The sequence below is a fragment of the Saccopteryx bilineata genome, chromosome 2 (genome assembly GCF_036850765.1).
Source record: "Saccopteryx bilineata isolate mSacBil1 chromosome 2, mSacBil1_pri_phased_curated, whole genome shotgun sequence".
In the NCBI taxonomy this organism is placed as follows: domain Eukaryota; kingdom Metazoa; phylum Chordata; class Mammalia; order Chiroptera; family Emballonuridae; genus Saccopteryx; species Saccopteryx bilineata.
The window spans coordinates 288,353,318-288,371,351 of NC_089491.1; the positions used below are offsets into that span (position 1 = coordinate 288,353,318).

Genomic DNA, 18,034 nt, shown 5'->3' on the forward strand with positions numbered 1-18,034 from the left:
TAAATTAAATCTTTAAGGAAATAAATTACTTTGAAACATGAGGCAGTTTGGTAGCCCAGTGCTTCAGGGATACAATTTGAATTCCCATGTGTAAACGTGCCAGTTCTCGGGTGGGAAGCGAGCTCAGGCTCCAGCCGAGGCTCTGCTATTTCTGCCAGGGAGCCATCTGCCTGCCTGTGTCTGTACCTTTCCAGCTGGGCATTAAATCCATGGTGTCCTGAGGTCCCAGAAACCTGAACTTGTCTTAAAGGGTTTTCTCCAATTAAAATGTCTTTTCTAATTCTTGTCTTCTCTTTTCCTGAATTCCTTTTCCATCTCTTTCCTCCAAACCTTGGTGTGTCTAATCACTGGTACCATCACTTGGTATAGAATGCATCATATTCATATTAACTTCAAAATTTTTTAAACTTACACAAAAAGGAAAAAGTATTGCACATATGAAGAATGTGGTAAATATATTTGGAAAAAACCTAGGCTGTTTTAAAAGTAACTTCGAGTTTATTCAGTGTTAACTTTTTTATTTTAACTATATATTTCATGTTCATAAACATCTAATGTCAGGCAGCTTTATATGCTGAATATAGCGAATATCAGATTATAAATAAATAATGAGACCCAGTTATGACTACTTGCACCAAGAAAAGCATGTCACTGATTCTTGAGCCTCCTCTTAACACTGGTCATTATTTGTTGCTTGATTCCTTTGGCTGCTGGCCTTTTCAAACTTGTGAATGGGTTTTTCTAAAAATGCACTGCCCACCCTCCCCTAATGGAAAGAAGTGGACTTAGCTTTCTAATAAAAGGTGAAAATGTGTTGGCTAGGAAGTGTGCCTTTTCAGGTAAGACTGGGGGGAAATTCATTTTGAAGTAAGATAAGTTGCTTCACTCCCAAAGAATCTTACAATAGGAACCTATTTTGAGTAGGATTTGACATTGCAACATTCTGTGCATACAAGCATATACCATCTCTCTGTATCTGAGGGGGTTTGGTTCTAGGATTCCCCGTGGATACCAAAATCTGCAGATGCTCAAGTCTCTTACATAAAATGGCATGTTTGCATATAACCTACATATCCTCCTGTATACTTTAAATTATCTCTAGATTACTATAACCTGTAACATACTGTAAATACTATGTTAATGGTTGTACTGTATATTTAGGGAATAATGACAAGGAAAAAAACGTACACGTTCAGGTGACACAAATATAAGCCTAACTACATAGTACACGTGAATCTGCAGATGTGGGACCTGCGGATACCAACGGCCCACTGTATGGTAGCAACAGCCAAGAAAATACTCTTCAATTACCTTCCATGGTGTAGCTTTACCCACCTGCCTCTGCAGAGGAGTGGGAAGGTAAAGTCTCTTCAGAAATCAGACATTCCCCTCCTTGATGAATTTTCTAAAGATTTGGGTCCTGTCCTTTTAGACTCAGCTTGCATTTGGACCCAACTTAATGAGGTTCATAGATCTGATTAATTAAACAGGAGAACACCAGTTTGTAAATATACCATGAGGAATTGTACATGGGGTGATATGCTTAGTTAGCAGGGTCACTGAATCTGCTCTCTGTAGAAGCCCAACTTACTGTATGATGAGAAAGATGAATTTATTCTAGACTGCATTGGCACCATGTGCCAGGTGCTACATGCTACACGCACTGAAGATAGCCAAACATGCTTGCCTTTCTAATTAAGTGAAGATACACTTGTAAGACAAAAAACATATTACTTCCTGTAGGCACACACATGTATAATCAGAAGGTGGATACTTGGATGAATTGAATACTGACAAAACTATGACAATTTAGCCTAGTGATGTCCTTGTGTGGAAGAAATACTAGATGCTGCTCTGCCCCTGGGAAGTGTTTAGCTGAGCAGTTCCTAAATTTCTCAGTGTCTCTTTTTAAACATTTCTGATTAATACCTTCCCTTTTTAGTTACATTTTAAAATTCTGGCCTACTTGCCACTCAGACTCCCCAGAGCTTTGCATGCTGTGTTTAAGTGCCCACGTGTGTATATAAACCCAGCCCACTCACTTGGAAAATGAGTTGGTAAAGAGGCGATTGCTGCAGAAGCACACCCACTGTTGCTTCTTCCCAGTTCAGGGCATGTTTGGTGATCCCACGTACTGACTCTCTTCTGTTTACCTGAAGCCCTGGAGCACCCCACTGTTGAGATGCTGTTAAACTGCCACAGAAGTCAGCCAACACCAACAAGCCATATTAGCCTCATTTACAACTATGACTGTCACTTTTACTTATGTCTTGATCTATTTAGAAAAATTATTACCTGCTCATCTTGCATCTTAATCTTACTCCATTTTAGGGTTCTGTTGGTATAATTGAAAATTGTGAGGAGTTTCCCAAGAATAACAATTGTTTTCAGTAGCAATGTTAGTATAATGTTCTTAAATTCTTATCTATTGTGTTTACTACTTCATTTACTTCTGCAATTTTAACCAAGAATTTTGCTCAAAAAACTAGGTATAATCACAGCATTGTGCAGGGTAGAAATGATGTCTTCACAGATCCAATTACTTCCCAAATCCTGTAGACTATATACTATGTATTTCTTGAATCTGTTCACTTGTCTCTATCTCTTCTTTCAGTGCCCTAGTTTTTTGTTGTTTTGTTTTTTTAACTAGGTTAAGATTATACAAGATGAGCCCCTCCTCCCCCAGTACCTAAAGGCTTGCTAAACCGTGTACGTATAAGCTGATGCTGGAGTTTTGGGACCTCTGAAGTTCAGTATCTTGGTTATAGTTCCATACTATAATGTGGAGTTACAACACAAGTGAAGAGCAAGCAAGGCAAAAACACTGGGACAAAATTACTTTTTACCTGCTGTGCATTGCATCACCTGTTCTGATGGTTGCCAATCCTTAAAGGTGAACTATATATGTGCTATATGAGTGCTATATGTGTATGTTAAGCTTGGAAAAGCTAGAGAAAATGTAGGATGATGGGAGACGGGACTAAACGCTAAAATACTCAAATATCCAAGGTGTTTGAGAAAGAGAGTTGAAAGGGGTCTTAGAGGTTGTTTTTATTTTCAACATTTTACTCATGTTTTTCATTGCTATTGCCCTAGAGCCCAGAAATAAGAGATTTAAGTCTGTCAACACAGAAGCAATAGAACTGTCTATTTGGTTTTCAAACATCACGTATTGAAGGTGTTTGTGCCAAGCGCTGTGGTTGGTACTAAGAAATACGATTGTACAAGATAAATTTTCTTTCTTCCTGAAATTTATTTTCTAGATTAAAGCCATCCAGACAATGGGATTCCACCAGCATTATTTGGTATTAAAGCATCATGTTATACAAAGTGATCCCTGATGGTGGTAAGGTGCGGGGTCTCAACTTCACGGGACAAAGACGTTTATCACATTCCTTTCTGAGAACACGTTTCTAAGCAAGAAAACCCAACGATCTTACTTCGGTTGGCGAAGCCTCAAGTGCAGTCTCCTTCTCTGTCTCCAGAAAAAATATGTCCAGACCAAGGGATGTCTTCCGCGTGGTCCAGAGAGCGGTGCTTAGTGTCCCAGGAAGACTTGATTGAGATGTCAAGGACGGGGCATTCTCCACAATAAAGCCTCAACTGATGACAATTCATAGAGTTTTTAATTACTCCATTTCCCCCAGAATTTGGCTTTTAGAAAAATATGCAAAGCAGCGAAAAAGTGGAGTAGAGCAATGGAAAATAAGACTTAAGGGGTGCTCGCTCAAATTCGGCGGCGCCTTCCGTCGAGCCCCAGAAGTTGTCCTAGAAGATGGGGAGAGTGATCACGTCCACCGCCAGCGCATGTTCACTGTCGCCGACCTGTGGGCGGAAGCCCCGAGTTCAAGACACTTTCGGGCTCCATGAAAACGTCCCGATTCAACATTTTTATTGTGTATTGCTACTGAATCTATGCTGTGATTTAAAACACATCCGGTCTCCGAGAGATTGGGATTGTTTCTTAGTTGTCTCCCTCCTCCGCAGGCACCGCCCAAGGCAGCCCCAATTGAGAGCGGCCGAGGCTCGCGGGGTCCTGGGTTGCTATGACGACACGTAGGCGTTCCAAGAAAAGGCGAGGCGCAAGTTATCTGGCGGGAAACATGATTTGCTGGGCCCGGCTGCAAGTGTCCGTTTCCCATTACTTCTGAGGCAGAAATGGTACGAACGGTGCCCGACTCTAGTCTGTGGAGCTGGTGTGCGAGGGCGCTGCCTGTGGGGAACGCCCGAGACCGAGCCGGCGGGGGTGCCGGCCGCCGGTGGGTGGCCCGGCGGTGTCGTTCCCGGCCTGGACGCGGACCCCAACCCACATGCAGGCTTCGTATTCACGACCCGAGGGGACGCGGACGTCTTCCCAAAGAAAACCCATGCTAAAGAAATTGTCAGCTCCGATGTTTAACAACAGCTCTTAACGAGTCTATTTCTCTCTCTCGCCTGCAGGTCACTGTGGCAGCTCTACCCCACATGCTGCTGATTTGTTTCTAGGTTAGCATTCTGCAAGGATATTTCAGATTACTAAAGAGAGTGATTGGAGGCATTGTTTATTATGGCTCACCCGAAACCCCCCTCCACGTCGCTGGAGGGCAAAAATTTTAAAGTCTCTGTACCCAAGGAAGCGACAGGTAAAGTTCTTCACATGTCTCGCAGACATAAATAATCGTGGCCGTAGACAAATCATGATCTGGCTACCGTTGTCCTTAACCTGAGATTTCAGGATACCTTAATTGGCTTAGTTTTTCCAATGCACTTGTGATTAAATGAAAAGCCATTCTTTTTGAAGTATTTTTGAGTTAGACTCCTGTGTCACTACTACATGTAAGGACTAATGTGTAATTTTTTTCCAAAGGCTGATGACTATGGTTTTAAATTCACCTTATTTTAAATATCAGTAATTTTATGAAGTAGTATTTTTTTTTTTTTGGTACCTAGTAAGGAACCAGTTTGTATCAGGTTTCCATAATTATTCTAAATGAAAAGTAAGTCCTTATTTAAGTTTACATACAAATCAGATAAATGCAGATCTGTACTAGAATAAGAATCATCCCTGCCCCCATTATGTTCAAGTTTACTCCAATTCATCATCTTGATTTTAGGGGAGACTGTGCTAAGGTCCCACCTAAACTTTTGTTTTTTCTTTTTCTTCTAATTCTCCTATTCCACTCCAAGCTTTCAAGAGAAAGAGGTTTAGTAATGTGAACTGTGGAGGTTTTGATGGTGATCAAAGCGTGATAACCTCCTTATGGAAAATTAACATTAGCCATACTAACTGAGGGGCAGAGATTAGTGGATAGTTCTTCAAGAATAACAACCCCAATTCTCCTTGACTGACTTCACAGGAGACGTTTTCTGTATTAGCCCTACCTTTATAACTCCTCTGCCCTAGACAAGCTGAGCAGAACACTGTACTGTTCTTCCTCTACCAGTTGGCTAAGATTATTCCAACTCTTCATTTCCAACTATCCCAATTCTACTTTAAAACCCAATACAGCCTGACCTGTGGTGGCGCAGTGGATAAAGCGTCGACCTGGAAATGCTGAGGTCGCCGGTTTGAAACCCTGGGCTTGCCTGATCAAGGCACATATGGGAGTTGATGCTTCCAGCTCCTCCCCCCTGTCTCTCTCTCTTCTCTCTCTCTCTCTCTCTCTCTCTCTCCCTCTCTCTCTCTCCTCTCTAAAATGAATAAATTAAAAAAAAAACCCAATACAGTTCCCTTCCAATCTGTAAATGCCCCAATTTAATGCAATTTTCTCACCTTTTCGACTTATATATGGAATAAATATTAAATAACTTGACAGTTTTGAGAACAGGAGGTTTCTTTTATTATTTTCACATCAAAGAGAAACTAGACATTCTCATCATAAGGTTGTCCAAGTGAATTAAACAAGTCAAGTGAATTTATTTTTCAGTTTTGAATTTGGAATAATGGAAGTTCATCTTTGTGTCTGAGTTTTTGTACCCATGTCTGATGGAAGTGTAAGCAGAGCAGGCAACATAAGTTTCTTTTTCCTGACTGGATGATGAAGGTGGTCCCTCTCAGACTATATTATGATTCACCAAAGATACTGCAAGCTTTACAATTTTTGATTCTGATTATCAGTGTTTTAAATATTCTTAACTATTCTTGGCAACCAGCAGCAGTGTTTCCTCTGTTAGAAACATATAAATGGGATTGATGAGGCACCCTGGGAATCTCTAACTAACTGAAAAACCACAATAAGCTTTTTCACCCCTTTACTTTCTTAGGACTTCCTGAACGAAGGGAAAAAAAAAGTATGGTGGATCGTTCAAAACCCCTTCCTACTTCCATTCAGAATGAGTTCATCCCTGAGGAAGTTCTACTTTCTCTGACCTATGCAGCCAATGCTGGTCTTTGTCCTGAAAACTTATTGCCTCCCATGAAAGTTAAAACCCCACAGGTGTGTATATATGTGTGTGTGTGTGTGTATATATATATATATATATATATATATATATAGATGAAGTACTTAGGAACACTTATCTTTTTGATATCCAGTTCCTTAGGCATTTATTAAGTATATGTTATATATTCCAGATTGTCTTAAAAAGTGTTTTAAAATTAATTTTTAATGTTGAAAACTAAAATCTTTTGCATGAATGTTTCTGAGGAAATACTTATTTCCATTAACTTGTTTTTATGTGATTCAACTGAATGATCACTACTATTCTTTTTTTTTTTTTTTTTTTTTTGCATTTTTCTGAAGCTGGAAACAGGGAGAGACAGTCAGACTCCCGCATGCGCCCCACCGGGATCCACCCGGCACGCCCACCATGGGGCGACGCTCTGCCCACCAGGGGGCGATGCTCTGCCCATCCTGGGCATCGCCATGTTGCGACCAGAGCCACTCTAGCGCCTGAGGCAGAGGCCACAGAGCCATCCCCAGCGCCCGGGCCATTTTTGCTCCAATGGAGCCTTGGCTGCAGGAGGGGAAGAGAGAGACAGAGAGGAAGGCGCGGCGGAGGGGTGGAGAAGCAAATGGGCGCTTCTCCTGTGTGCCCTGGCCGGGAATCGAACCCGGGTCCTCCGCACGCTAGGCCGACGCTCTACCGCTGAGCCAACCGGCCAGGGCCATCATCACTACTATTCTTAATTCTTGATATTTTTTTCATATTGAATTGTTCTAGTTTCAGTCTTTCTCCATAGTATTGAATAAGAATTTTGCTCTTTTTTTCTGTAGAATAAACCCATGGTTTAATGTAAATACTCAAAATGATTACCAATAGATTTTATTTGATTAGTGTGCCCTCTGCTGAGTGTTTACGTGTTTGCTTTTTACCAGGGTACCCTTCCGCGCCCTGTTGATCATGTCTGGCATCACCCTATTCGAAGGAATAAGTTCAAATATCTGATTGACCATCCCATTTCCCTAACGGGAGCTGGAAGGTAAAGAAGGAAGATAGTAGGGGGTAGATGTAGATGAATAGTCATTTTTTTCACTGTGTATGATTTCCTTGGGAGGGGCAGAATTGGAAAAATCAGAATCAAAAATTGTAAAGCTTGTAGTATCTTTGGTGAATCACAATATAGTCTGAAGAGGGACCACCTTATTATCAGTGGCATGGTAATAGATGCTGGCTGTCCTTTTAGTTTAAATTCTCTGCATGCCTTTCTGTACTTGTCCCTTACTCTCCTGTTCTTTGTACCCTAGTAAAAGGAACAAGATCACACTGGTAGAATGTCTTTAATGGCTCTTGTATTGAACATCTGAGCAGCATATCTTCAAGATGTGGAAAATCTTGAAAAACAAGTGCTTAATCCCTGGTTTATCTCAGAGTGAACCCTTAACCTTTGCACTGTTTCAGATCAAATCCATAAATACTTGTTCTTATATAATTCCCAAAAAATATTCTAAATATCAACATTTTCCTGTGAAGATTGTAACTTGCTCATTTTCTCTTTGTGGTACATCTATCAACTTACTCCCTGCACATTTCTTACTGAAATATCACTTTATCCAAAAGAAATGTTTAAATTTACTATACTTGGGTAGGTTGTTCAGTCCTTCTAAGTTCCTTTTTCTCATTTATAAGAAGGATAATAGACTTGCTCTACTTTGTGTACCTCCCAGGGATATAGAAGGGACAAATGAAATAATGAATGGAGAGCACATGTAAAACTATACAGAGCTATTTAAATATCATATAAGGTGTTACTACTCAGCTAGAAAAGTGGCAGAAAATTGGGCCATTGACATTTGTGTCCTGGGGCCTATGTGTCATATTATCTGTATTTTATTCCTTCAGATCATGGCTATAATTAGTAATAGTCAAAATCAATAGTTATGAAATGTTTGAAGTACTTTGAAAAAATAATTATGTCCTAATGTGGCAATTAACTGACATTAAAGCTTTAATGTCAGATGACTTCTGATTTGGAATATTTTTTAAACATTCTTTTTTTTTTAACAGAGATAGAGAGTCAGAGAGAGGGATAGATAGGGACAGACAGACAGGAATGGAGAGAGATGAGAAGCATCAATCATCAGTTTTTCGTTGTGACACCTTAGTTGTTCATTGATTGCTTTCTCATATGTGCCTTGACCGCCGGCCTTCAGCAGACCCAGTAACCCCTTGCTCAAGCCAGCGACCTTGGGTCCAAGCTCGTGAACCTTGCTCAAACCAGATGAGCCCGCGCTCAAGCTGGCGACCTCAGGGTCTCGAACCTGGGTCCTCCACATCCCAGTCCGATGCTTTATCCACTGTGCCACCGCCTGGTCAGGCTAATTAACATTCTTTTTAAAAAAATATTGTTTACTGATCCTAGAGAGAGAGGAGAAGTAAGAGAGAGAGAAGGAGAATGAGAGAGAGAGAGAGAGAGAAACATCAATGTGTTGTTCCATTGTTGTTCCACTTATGCATTCATTGGTTGTCCCTTGTGTGTGCCCTGACCAGGATCAAACCTGCAACCTTGGTGCATCGGGAAGATGCTCCACCCAACTGCGCTACCCTGCCAGGGCCTTACATGGAATTTTTTAAATGTGAAGATCTGTATTGTGGTGGGCAGGATAAATTCCTCCCCCCAAATATCTCTCTGTAATCTGGGAACCTTACATGGCAAAAGGGACTGGGCAGAGAACCTTGGGCTGGAGAGATTATCCTGGATTATCAGGATGGGCCAAAACTAATGGCTTGAATCTTTGAAAGTGGAAGAGAAAGGCAGTTGAACGGGTTGGAGAGATGACCAGATGAAGGAGGACAGATTCGAAGTGTGAGAGGGAGTCAGCCTGCTGATGCAGCTTCGAAGACGGAGGAAGCAAGAAAACAAGCTAAGAATTTCCAGCAGCCTCTAGAAGCTGGGATGGCCCTCAGCTGACAACCATCAAGGAAACAGGGATCTCAGTCCTAGAACCACAAAGAACTGAATTCTGTCAACACCCAAGTGACCATAAAAACCAAATGCTCCCCTAGAGCATCTAGAAAGGGACATGGCCCTGACAACACCTTGATTTCATCCCCATGAGGCCTGTGTTGGACTGTTGACTTAACAGAATTATAAGATAATAAGTTGGTATAGTTTAAGCTGCTAAATTGTGGTAGTTTGTTTTGGCACTGGTAGAAAACCAGTATGCACAATAGTATTCATAATAAGTATTCATAGTATTCATAATAAGAGGTAACTTGTATAGCAACCTTAAATATTCAAAGTAGTAAAAAAAACAACAACAAGCAGATGGCCTCAGAGTAATATTTTCGACAACTCTTGCAGTCACAATTCAGTGTAGAAAGTAAAACACTAGATATTTTAAACAGGAAGTCGAGTATTTACAAAATTGTTAGAAGGGTAAAGGAGCAAGTGTGGAACAATGTCTTTGGGAATAACTCCCAGAGCAGGACGGAACTACCACCTCATGGAGGCTACTGCCTCCAAGGCTGCAGAGAGTTCAAGAGTGTGCCCCGTGAATAGATGTTTGCCCAAAGAAGATAAAAATGGCCAAATAAGCACATGAAAAGATGCTCAACTTCTTTAGCCACGTGGAAATGCAAATCAAACCACAATGAGATACGATTTCACACCCACTAGTGGTCCACTATAAAAAAAATGGACAATAACAAGAGTTTGTGAGGATGTAGAGAAATTGGAAGTGTCAGACTTTAGTGCTAGGAATGTAAAGTCGGGCAGCCTCTTTGAAACAGTCTGACAGTTCCTCAGAGAGTTAGACATAGAGTTACCATATGACCCAGTGATTCTACTCCTGGTATATACCCAAGAGAATTGAAAATATCCAGCAACACAAAAACTTTACCTGATATTCATGGCAGCATTGTTCATATATAGCCAAAAAGTGGAAACAACCTAGCTGTCCATCCACTGTTAAAAGAATAAACAAAATGCATACGCATGCACTGGAATATTCAGCCATAAAAAGGAATGAAGTACTGATACATGCCACAACATTGATGAACCTTCAAGACATACTGAGTGAAAGAGGCCGTTCACCAAGGGGCACATAGAGGCAAATTCATAGGGACAAAATGGACGGGAGAGGAGAGTGGGCGAATTACTGCCCATGGGGAAGGGCTTTCTTTTGGAGGTGATGGAAATCCTGGGGAATTAGGTACTAGTAATAGTTATGCAACTTTACAACTTTGTGAATATGCTAAACACTTGTAAATTGTGATCATACTAAAAACATGTTGCTATGCTAAAAACCTGCAAGTTGTCCTCTTTGAAAGGGTGAATTTTATGGTATATAAGTTTTATCACAATAAAAAAATCCCCCCTTCGCTGTGATCCAAGGATCAGGAAGCTGAAATCAAGGAGCTGCGGCCGCTGCTGTTACTGCCCTGCCTCCCTGGCCTTGGGCAGCAGGAGGATGGGTTCTGGAATGCTGCTTCAGGAAAACCCCTTTTCTGTGATGTTGCTGGCAGAGCCAAGCTGTACGTCAGAACTCCGGGACGCATTTATCCTGCAGGACTGAAACTTCATATAAACTTTGACCAACATCGCCTCATTGCTTCCCCCTCCCCCACTCCCTCTTCTCATACAGGAAGTCATTCAGTCTGGCTTATTTCATTTGGCATAATGTCCTCTAGTTCATCCACGTTGTCACAAATGGCAGGATTTCCTTCTTTTTTAAAGCTGAATCACATATATAGTCCACATTTTCTTTATCTATTCATTTGTTGACAGACACTTGTTTCCATGTTTTTGCTACTGTGAATCCTGCTGCAAGTGCAAATACCTTTTTGAGATCCAGATTTCATTTTATTTTGGATATACTGTATACTCAGAAGTGAGATTGCTGGATTGCTGGATCATATGGTAGTTCTAGTTTTAATTCATTTGAGGAACTGCATTCCATAATGGCTATACCAATTAAAATTGGGGGAGGAACAGAAACATCTGAAAACTATGTGCAGTCAGTGCCAAGATTATACCCTCTATAGGGGGATAAATCTGGCAGAAGTATGTAGAATATACCAGAGAGACTGGAGAATCCAGTTGTAATGACAACTCGGACTAGTGATTTTGGCATTGGCAGAAAACAAGAGAACCAACCACTGGAATGATATGAGGTAGCTGTAAAGTTAACGTGTTAATGACAAGTGGGTATTGAGGGCTAAGGATGGGAAGTGATCAATCATGGAGGCTGAGATTTTGACAATTTGAGTGGTAGTGCTAATTGACAGAATTAGTGAATATAGGAGGATGGAAAGTTAGAATGGAGAGAGCTATCAGCTGTCTGGAGGTAACAAATGTGATAAGATGAGGGTTGGTAACATTGCCAAGGGAGAAAGTGTAGAGCAAGAACAACAGAGGGGGAGATACACAGAGGTGATGAAATGAGATCCCCAAGGATGTGGGCAAAGATGAAATCAAGGACATGAGTGGGAAGAAATAACCCCGAGGGAGAGAATAGATCTTAACCTGAGATTGAAGAAAGGAAATGATTTATTATGTGAATAAGAAATTTGAGGTGAAGGAGGGAAAAATATAGGGGAGGGGACTCATGTCTAAGCCTCAGCCTTGGTAAAGGATGAGGTAGGGAGACCAGTTCTGTGCTCCTTTACCCACAAGAAGGATATGTGTGACCTTCACCCACTCTTATCCAGCTGCCAGACATAAAATTGATTTCATAAACATATTTCTCTTTCTTTATAGGGATATTTCTTTTCTGTACGATGTTAAATATGTCAAAGGAGAGACTAGGGAGAATGCACTTTGTCCCCCACGTTCAGATCATTTAATACAGTCACAGGATGGCGTCATTGTGCCTCATAAGGTAAATAAAGTATTTGATAAATAACTTCATCTTCTGCTCTTAAAAAAATGTTTTCCCAAAATGTAAAGCAGTGTTGTACCATAACAACTTGCATTGTTTATTAGTTTTCATAGCACTCTTAATTATTTCTAGGAAAGGGTTTTTTTTTTTTAGAACCCCATAGTTTAAAGGTACAGGATCCTTATTTTGGGGATATTGCTAAGGTGAATTTTAAATTTCTATTGAATTTTAAAGAGTTAATGGATTTCTGAAGAGTATATGGTATAAGCTATGATAATGGTATAACTATCATTAAAACTAAGATTATTATGTAATTCATGTTTTTAAAAAAATGTATGCTCTGCTAAGAATTTTTTACTACTTGCCATGTCCCATATTACTAATACTGTTATTAAAATTTCACAGTAAAGAGCACCTCGTTGGGGCAGGAATTAGGATTTGTACAATTCATTTTTTTTCATCTAACGTTTTTTATTCTTCTCATTCTTTTTAAGCCAAAGAAACTAACAGATACTTTGATTCCTGAAGAATTCCATATTGTGTCAAACACAGGAGTTTCCGGTTTGGAGTGTTACGATGAGTGAGTACTACGGTATAGACCGACTATCTGGCAGATTGAACTGCTTCTTCCTTCCCAGACAAGAGGAATCTGAAAACAGTTCATTCATGTTCCAAGGCAATATGTCCACCGAAATGAGGAAACATTTGGTCTACCATCTGAATACAATTTCAGAAAGAAATCATTGAAAGAAAGTAATGAAAAAGTCCTGAAAGAGTTTGGGATTTTAGTGATGAAATTGTTCTCTGTCCTTGCCCAGTGTTTAACTTTGACTTGAAAAAACGGATCTTTGTTTTGAATGCTAGACTATGCTTCTTTAAGAATGGTTTTGAGCAATGACTGCAGAGACAAAAGGAAAGTAGCCTTCTAAGCAGGATTCTCATAATGCCCGATCCTAGGGCTTAGCTCCACAATTTTCTTGTTTATGGAATTGAAAATGGGATCTTGTTTTTATTTTCTGAAACAACACTTGACTGTTTCACAGTTTAACATATTGTGTCAATCACAAGAGTTTCCTGTTTGGAGTGTTACGATGAGTGAGTACTACGGTATAGACCGACTATCTGGCAGATTGAACTGCTTCTTCCTTCCCAGACAAGAGGAATCTGAAAACAGTTCATTCATGTTCCAAGGCAATATCTCCACCGAAATGAGGAAACATTTGGTCTACTATCCGAATACAATTAGTCCAGAACTTTGGGCTAAGGTTTTATAATAAAATATCCAAAAGCTGTCACTCCTCTTACCTGATCCAGTACCTGTGTTATATAGCATTTCCTTATGATGGTGGGTTTCAGAACAATATTTTGCCATAGAACTAAATAGAACTGATTTGGGGAGTAACTTTTAATTTTTATGTAATTTTAAAATTATTAAAAAGTTACAAAAATAGGACAAGGATCTCCCTCTACCTTCTATCCTGACTCATTGAGTGCTTCATTTAACACACATACACACACTTAAACTAGCAAGAGTAAGTTGGAGACATCATGACCCTTTACCAACAAATACTTTAGTTTATATTTCCTAGCAACCCACTAGTTCCAGATATTTTTGATGACTTTTAGAGCTCCATCATTTCTTCTGTATTTATTAGTTCACATTTTATCATATGGACCCATGGATTTCTTTTTGTTTCCAGTGGGATATAATTCTTTACTATGATAATTTATTTTGATGGTCAGAAGTTTTCAGATTTGGCCAATGCCAGTTCCTTTGACCTGGCTCTGTGTTCTTTAGGCATGTCCCCATAATTCTTTGAATGTTCTGGTTTTTTTGCTCAGTAAGATATCTAGATTTATCTTGTATTTCCCAACTCCAGCTCTGGAATGAGTTCTGCATCACTTCTCCAAGCAGTACTGGTTCCTTTTAGTGGAGAATGATACTTAGAAAGCAAGATCTGGGTGCTAGGTGTGCTCATTGCTCCTGGGATATCATTGCTTCTAGTCCTTCTCACACACTCATTTTCCCTGGAGATTTTTCACTGATCTAAATTCTGAAAATGGACTTTATTAATTAAGAGTGTTCCAGTAGGGGGAAGAACCAAATGAAATGCTTATTAACTGGGGGAAGAATAATGATATGTAAATAATAATGAATTTAAGGAATTACTATGTCATTCTCATTGTGATACTCATTCAGGTGCAAACAAGCCCTTCCAAAGGACAGATAAGGCTGGGACTTAGGAGAACTAGGTTCTAGTTTAGTCTTTGCTTCTTATTCTGTAACCTGATTAAGTCACTTAACTTTGTTGACTTTAGTATTCTTAGAAAATCCTTCCACCTTTGAAAAGGCTGTTTTTAAATGAATCAAGGAAATTTTCATATTGTGACATATTAAGGGATGTAATTAAACCTCCTTTACCAAAAAAAGTTCCAAATATGATATACTGTATACCATTACACCTGTATCTGTAAATGTCTCAGACAATCTAGGTATGAATGTGTGCAAAATGGTGGAACTTTCTGTTTACTTTCAAACTTCCCATTCCATGAGGTCCCAAGTTGATCATGTTGTGATATGTGATAAACAGGCCAGATAATTTTCTCACAGTAATGTTTACCCGTCTTATTTATTGCAGCAAATATACTACTCTCCTCAAAGATAGTGAAAACAGGCTATTGCTCTTCCCATCCATGTAAGTATAGTTTATTTTTGAAAGTGTTTCATAGAAAGAAGAACTATGTACATATATATTATTTTTTCTTGATACTTTATTATATTAAAATAAATACTAAAATGACAGCAGAAACCAAGACAATCGCCCACAGTTTTATCATCTAATCAGTGTTTTCATTTGTCCAATTGCATTTTCAATTTTTACATATTTATAATATTTACTACAAAATGTTTTTTTAAACAGCTTTGATTTTTTTATTTTATTGTGGGAAGATCACAACATAAGATCTACTCTCTTAACAAAATATTAAGTGTGCAATACACTGGTAACTGTAGGTACAATGTTGCACAGGAGACCTATAGAACTTATCTTGCATAACTGAAACTTTATGTCTGTTGATTAGCAATTTTTCATTTCCCGCTCCTGCCAGCCACTGGAAACCACAATTTCACTCTGGGTTTCTATGAGTTTGACTATTTTAGATGCCTTGTGTAAGTGGAATCATGCCATATTGTTTTCCTGTAGCTGCCTTATATCATTTGGTGTGATACCTTCCAGGTTCATCCATGTTGTTGTATGTGGCAGAATTTCCTTCTTTTTTAAGGCTGAATAATATTCCAGTGTCTGTATGCACCACATATTTTCTATCCATTCATTCATCAGTGGATATCTGTGTTGTTTCCACATATTGTGACTAGTGCTGCACTAAATGCGGGGCGTTGGCTAATAATCTCTTTGAGATCCTGATTTTAATTCTTTTGGATAATACTAAGAAGTGGGATTGCTGAATCATACATAATTTTTTTTGTGTGTGTGTGGTAGAGACAGAGAACGACAGAGAGAGGAACAGATAGAGAGAGACAGACAGGAAGGGAGAGAGATGAGAAGCATCAGCTCTTCATTGTGGCACCCTAGTTGTTCATTGATTGCTTTCTCAAATGTGCCTTGACTGGGGGGCTACAGCAGACCCAGTGACCCCTTGCTCAAGCCAACGACCCTGGGCTCAAGTTGGTGAGCCTTGCTCAAACTAGATGATCTCACGCTTGAGCCAGTGACCTTGGGGCCTAGAACCTGGGTCCTCCGTGTCCTAGTCTGTCGCTCTATCCACTGCTCCACCACCAGGTCAGGCCATAAAATATTTTTATATGCTACATTTATTCATTAGTATTATGCTACTTTGCTACAGTCTATTTTTTATTCTTCTTTGTCCCTCTCCTCTCTTACATTGTGAATATTAATAGCTTGGTGTTTATCTCTCCGTATTTTTTTCTATGTTCTTACAATCATATGCAATAGGTGAATAGAATATTTTGGGGAGAGAACGTTATTTTTTTTTATGAAAGAGAGGGTCATAATATTTGCATTTTCCTTTTTCTTTTTCTTTTTTTTTTTTAGGTGAGATAAGGGGAGATAGGCAGACTCCTGCATGTGCCCAACCAGGATCCACCCGGCAACCCCGTCTGGGCCAATGTTTGAGTACCAAGCTATTTTTAGCACCTGAGGCTGATGCACTTGGACTAGCAGAGCCATCCTCATGCCTGGGCCATGTTCGAACATAACCAAGTCTCTGGCTGCAGGAGGGGAAGAGGGAGAGAAAGGGGAGAGGGAGTGGGAAGAAGCAGATGGTTGCTTCTTCTTTGTGTCCTGACTGGGAATTGAACCCAGGACATCTATAAGCTGGGCCAATGCTTTATCCATTGAGCCACCAGCCAAGGCCATCATTTTTTCTTTTTTTAAAAACTGTATTATTAATATCCCACTAGATCAGTACTTACAGGTCTAATGCTTTAAGATACCATTAATATTCCATAGTTATGCATTTTCTTTATACATATTATTTTTGTGGTTTGAGGATGACCTATTGTAACACTAGTTGCTATGTCTGCGATCTTAATCTTTTAGGAAACCTAACAAAAGAGTAGAAGTGATCCAGCTGAGTGATGTGATGGACACTATGCTAGAGAGGGCTGGTGTGGAAAATCAGGACTACACAGGGCCAACCAAGGTAATCATAAGCATCAGCATAACCAGTTGGTGGTTATGAGCATACACTGTGGATGGCAGAATGTCTGGATTGGACTCTTGGCCCTGCCATTTATTAGCTGGTAATCCTGGGCAAGTCGTTTAATGTATCTGTGCCTCAATTTCCTCATCTGTAAATTAGAGATGATAATATTTACTTCATAGGGTTGTTGTGGTGATTAAATGCCCTAATGAATGTAAAGGGCTGAAAACAGTGCATGGCATGTGATAAAAACTCTGTAATTAATTATTAGTACTGTGGACCCTTGAGCAACACAGGTTTGAACTATGCAGTCCATTTATATGTGAATTTTTTTCAGTAAATACTGTAAATGTATTTTCTCTTCCTTATGCTCTTCTTAATAACATTTTCTTTTCTCTAGCTTACTTTATTGTAAGAATATAGTATTAATACATATTAAGTACAAAATATGTGCTAATCGACTATGTTATTGGCAAGGTTTCTGGTCAACAGTAGACCATGAGTACAGTGTTAAGTTTTAGGGGAGTCAAAAGATATACATAGATTTTCAATTGCATGTGTGTTGGCACTGGTTATCCCTATGTTGTTCAGGGTCAACTGTATTATTACCATATTTCATTGAGTATCAGGCACCATAGATTATAAGACCTGTATTATTTTACATACCAATAAAAAAACACTGCCAATTAACTTGTGCTTTCTTACTATGTGTAATTTTTATTTTGTGCTAAATGAAAGGGCCCCTTCCATCTTACATATATATATATATATATATATATATATATATATTTTTTTTTTTTTTTTTTTTTTTTTTTTTTTCCCCGAAGCTGGAAACGGGGAGAGACAGTCAGACAGACTCCCGCATGCGCCCGACCGGGATCCACCCGGCACGCCCACCAGGGGGCGACGCTCTGCCCACCAGGGAGCGATGCTCTGCCCCTCCAGGGCGTCGCTCTGCCGTGACCAGAGCCACTCTAGCGCCTGGAGCAGAGGCCAAGGAGCCATCCCCAGCGCCCGGGCCATCTTTGCTCCAATGGAGCCTCTGCTGCGGGAGGGGAAGAGAGAGACAGAGAGGAAGGAGAGGGGGAGGGGTGGAGAAGCAGATGGGC

The 18,034-nt window shown here is 39.8% G+C and overlaps 1 protein-coding gene across 1 annotated transcript in view; it reads left to right on the forward strand.

Moving 5' to 3' along the window:
* Nucleotides 1–4,546: 4,546 nt before the first annotated feature.
* The window catches only part of AXDND1 (axonemal dynein light chain domain containing 1), a 63,942-nt gene continuing 50,454 nt past the window's right edge, over nt 4,547–18,034 (forward strand). The window contains exons 1-7 of the mRNA XM_066255124.1: nt 4,547–4,622; nt 6,244–6,416; nt 7,299–7,402; nt 12,122–12,242; nt 12,737–12,822; nt 14,882–14,938; nt 16,823–16,925. Of these exons, the coding sequence (XP_066111221.1) occupies nt 4,547–4,622; nt 6,244–6,416; nt 7,299–7,402; nt 12,122–12,242; nt 12,737–12,822; nt 14,882–14,938; nt 16,823–16,925 (720 nt within the window). The remainder of the gene's footprint in view (nt 4,623–6,243; nt 6,417–7,298; nt 7,403–12,121; nt 12,243–12,736; nt 12,823–14,881; nt 14,939–16,822; nt 16,926–18,034) is intronic.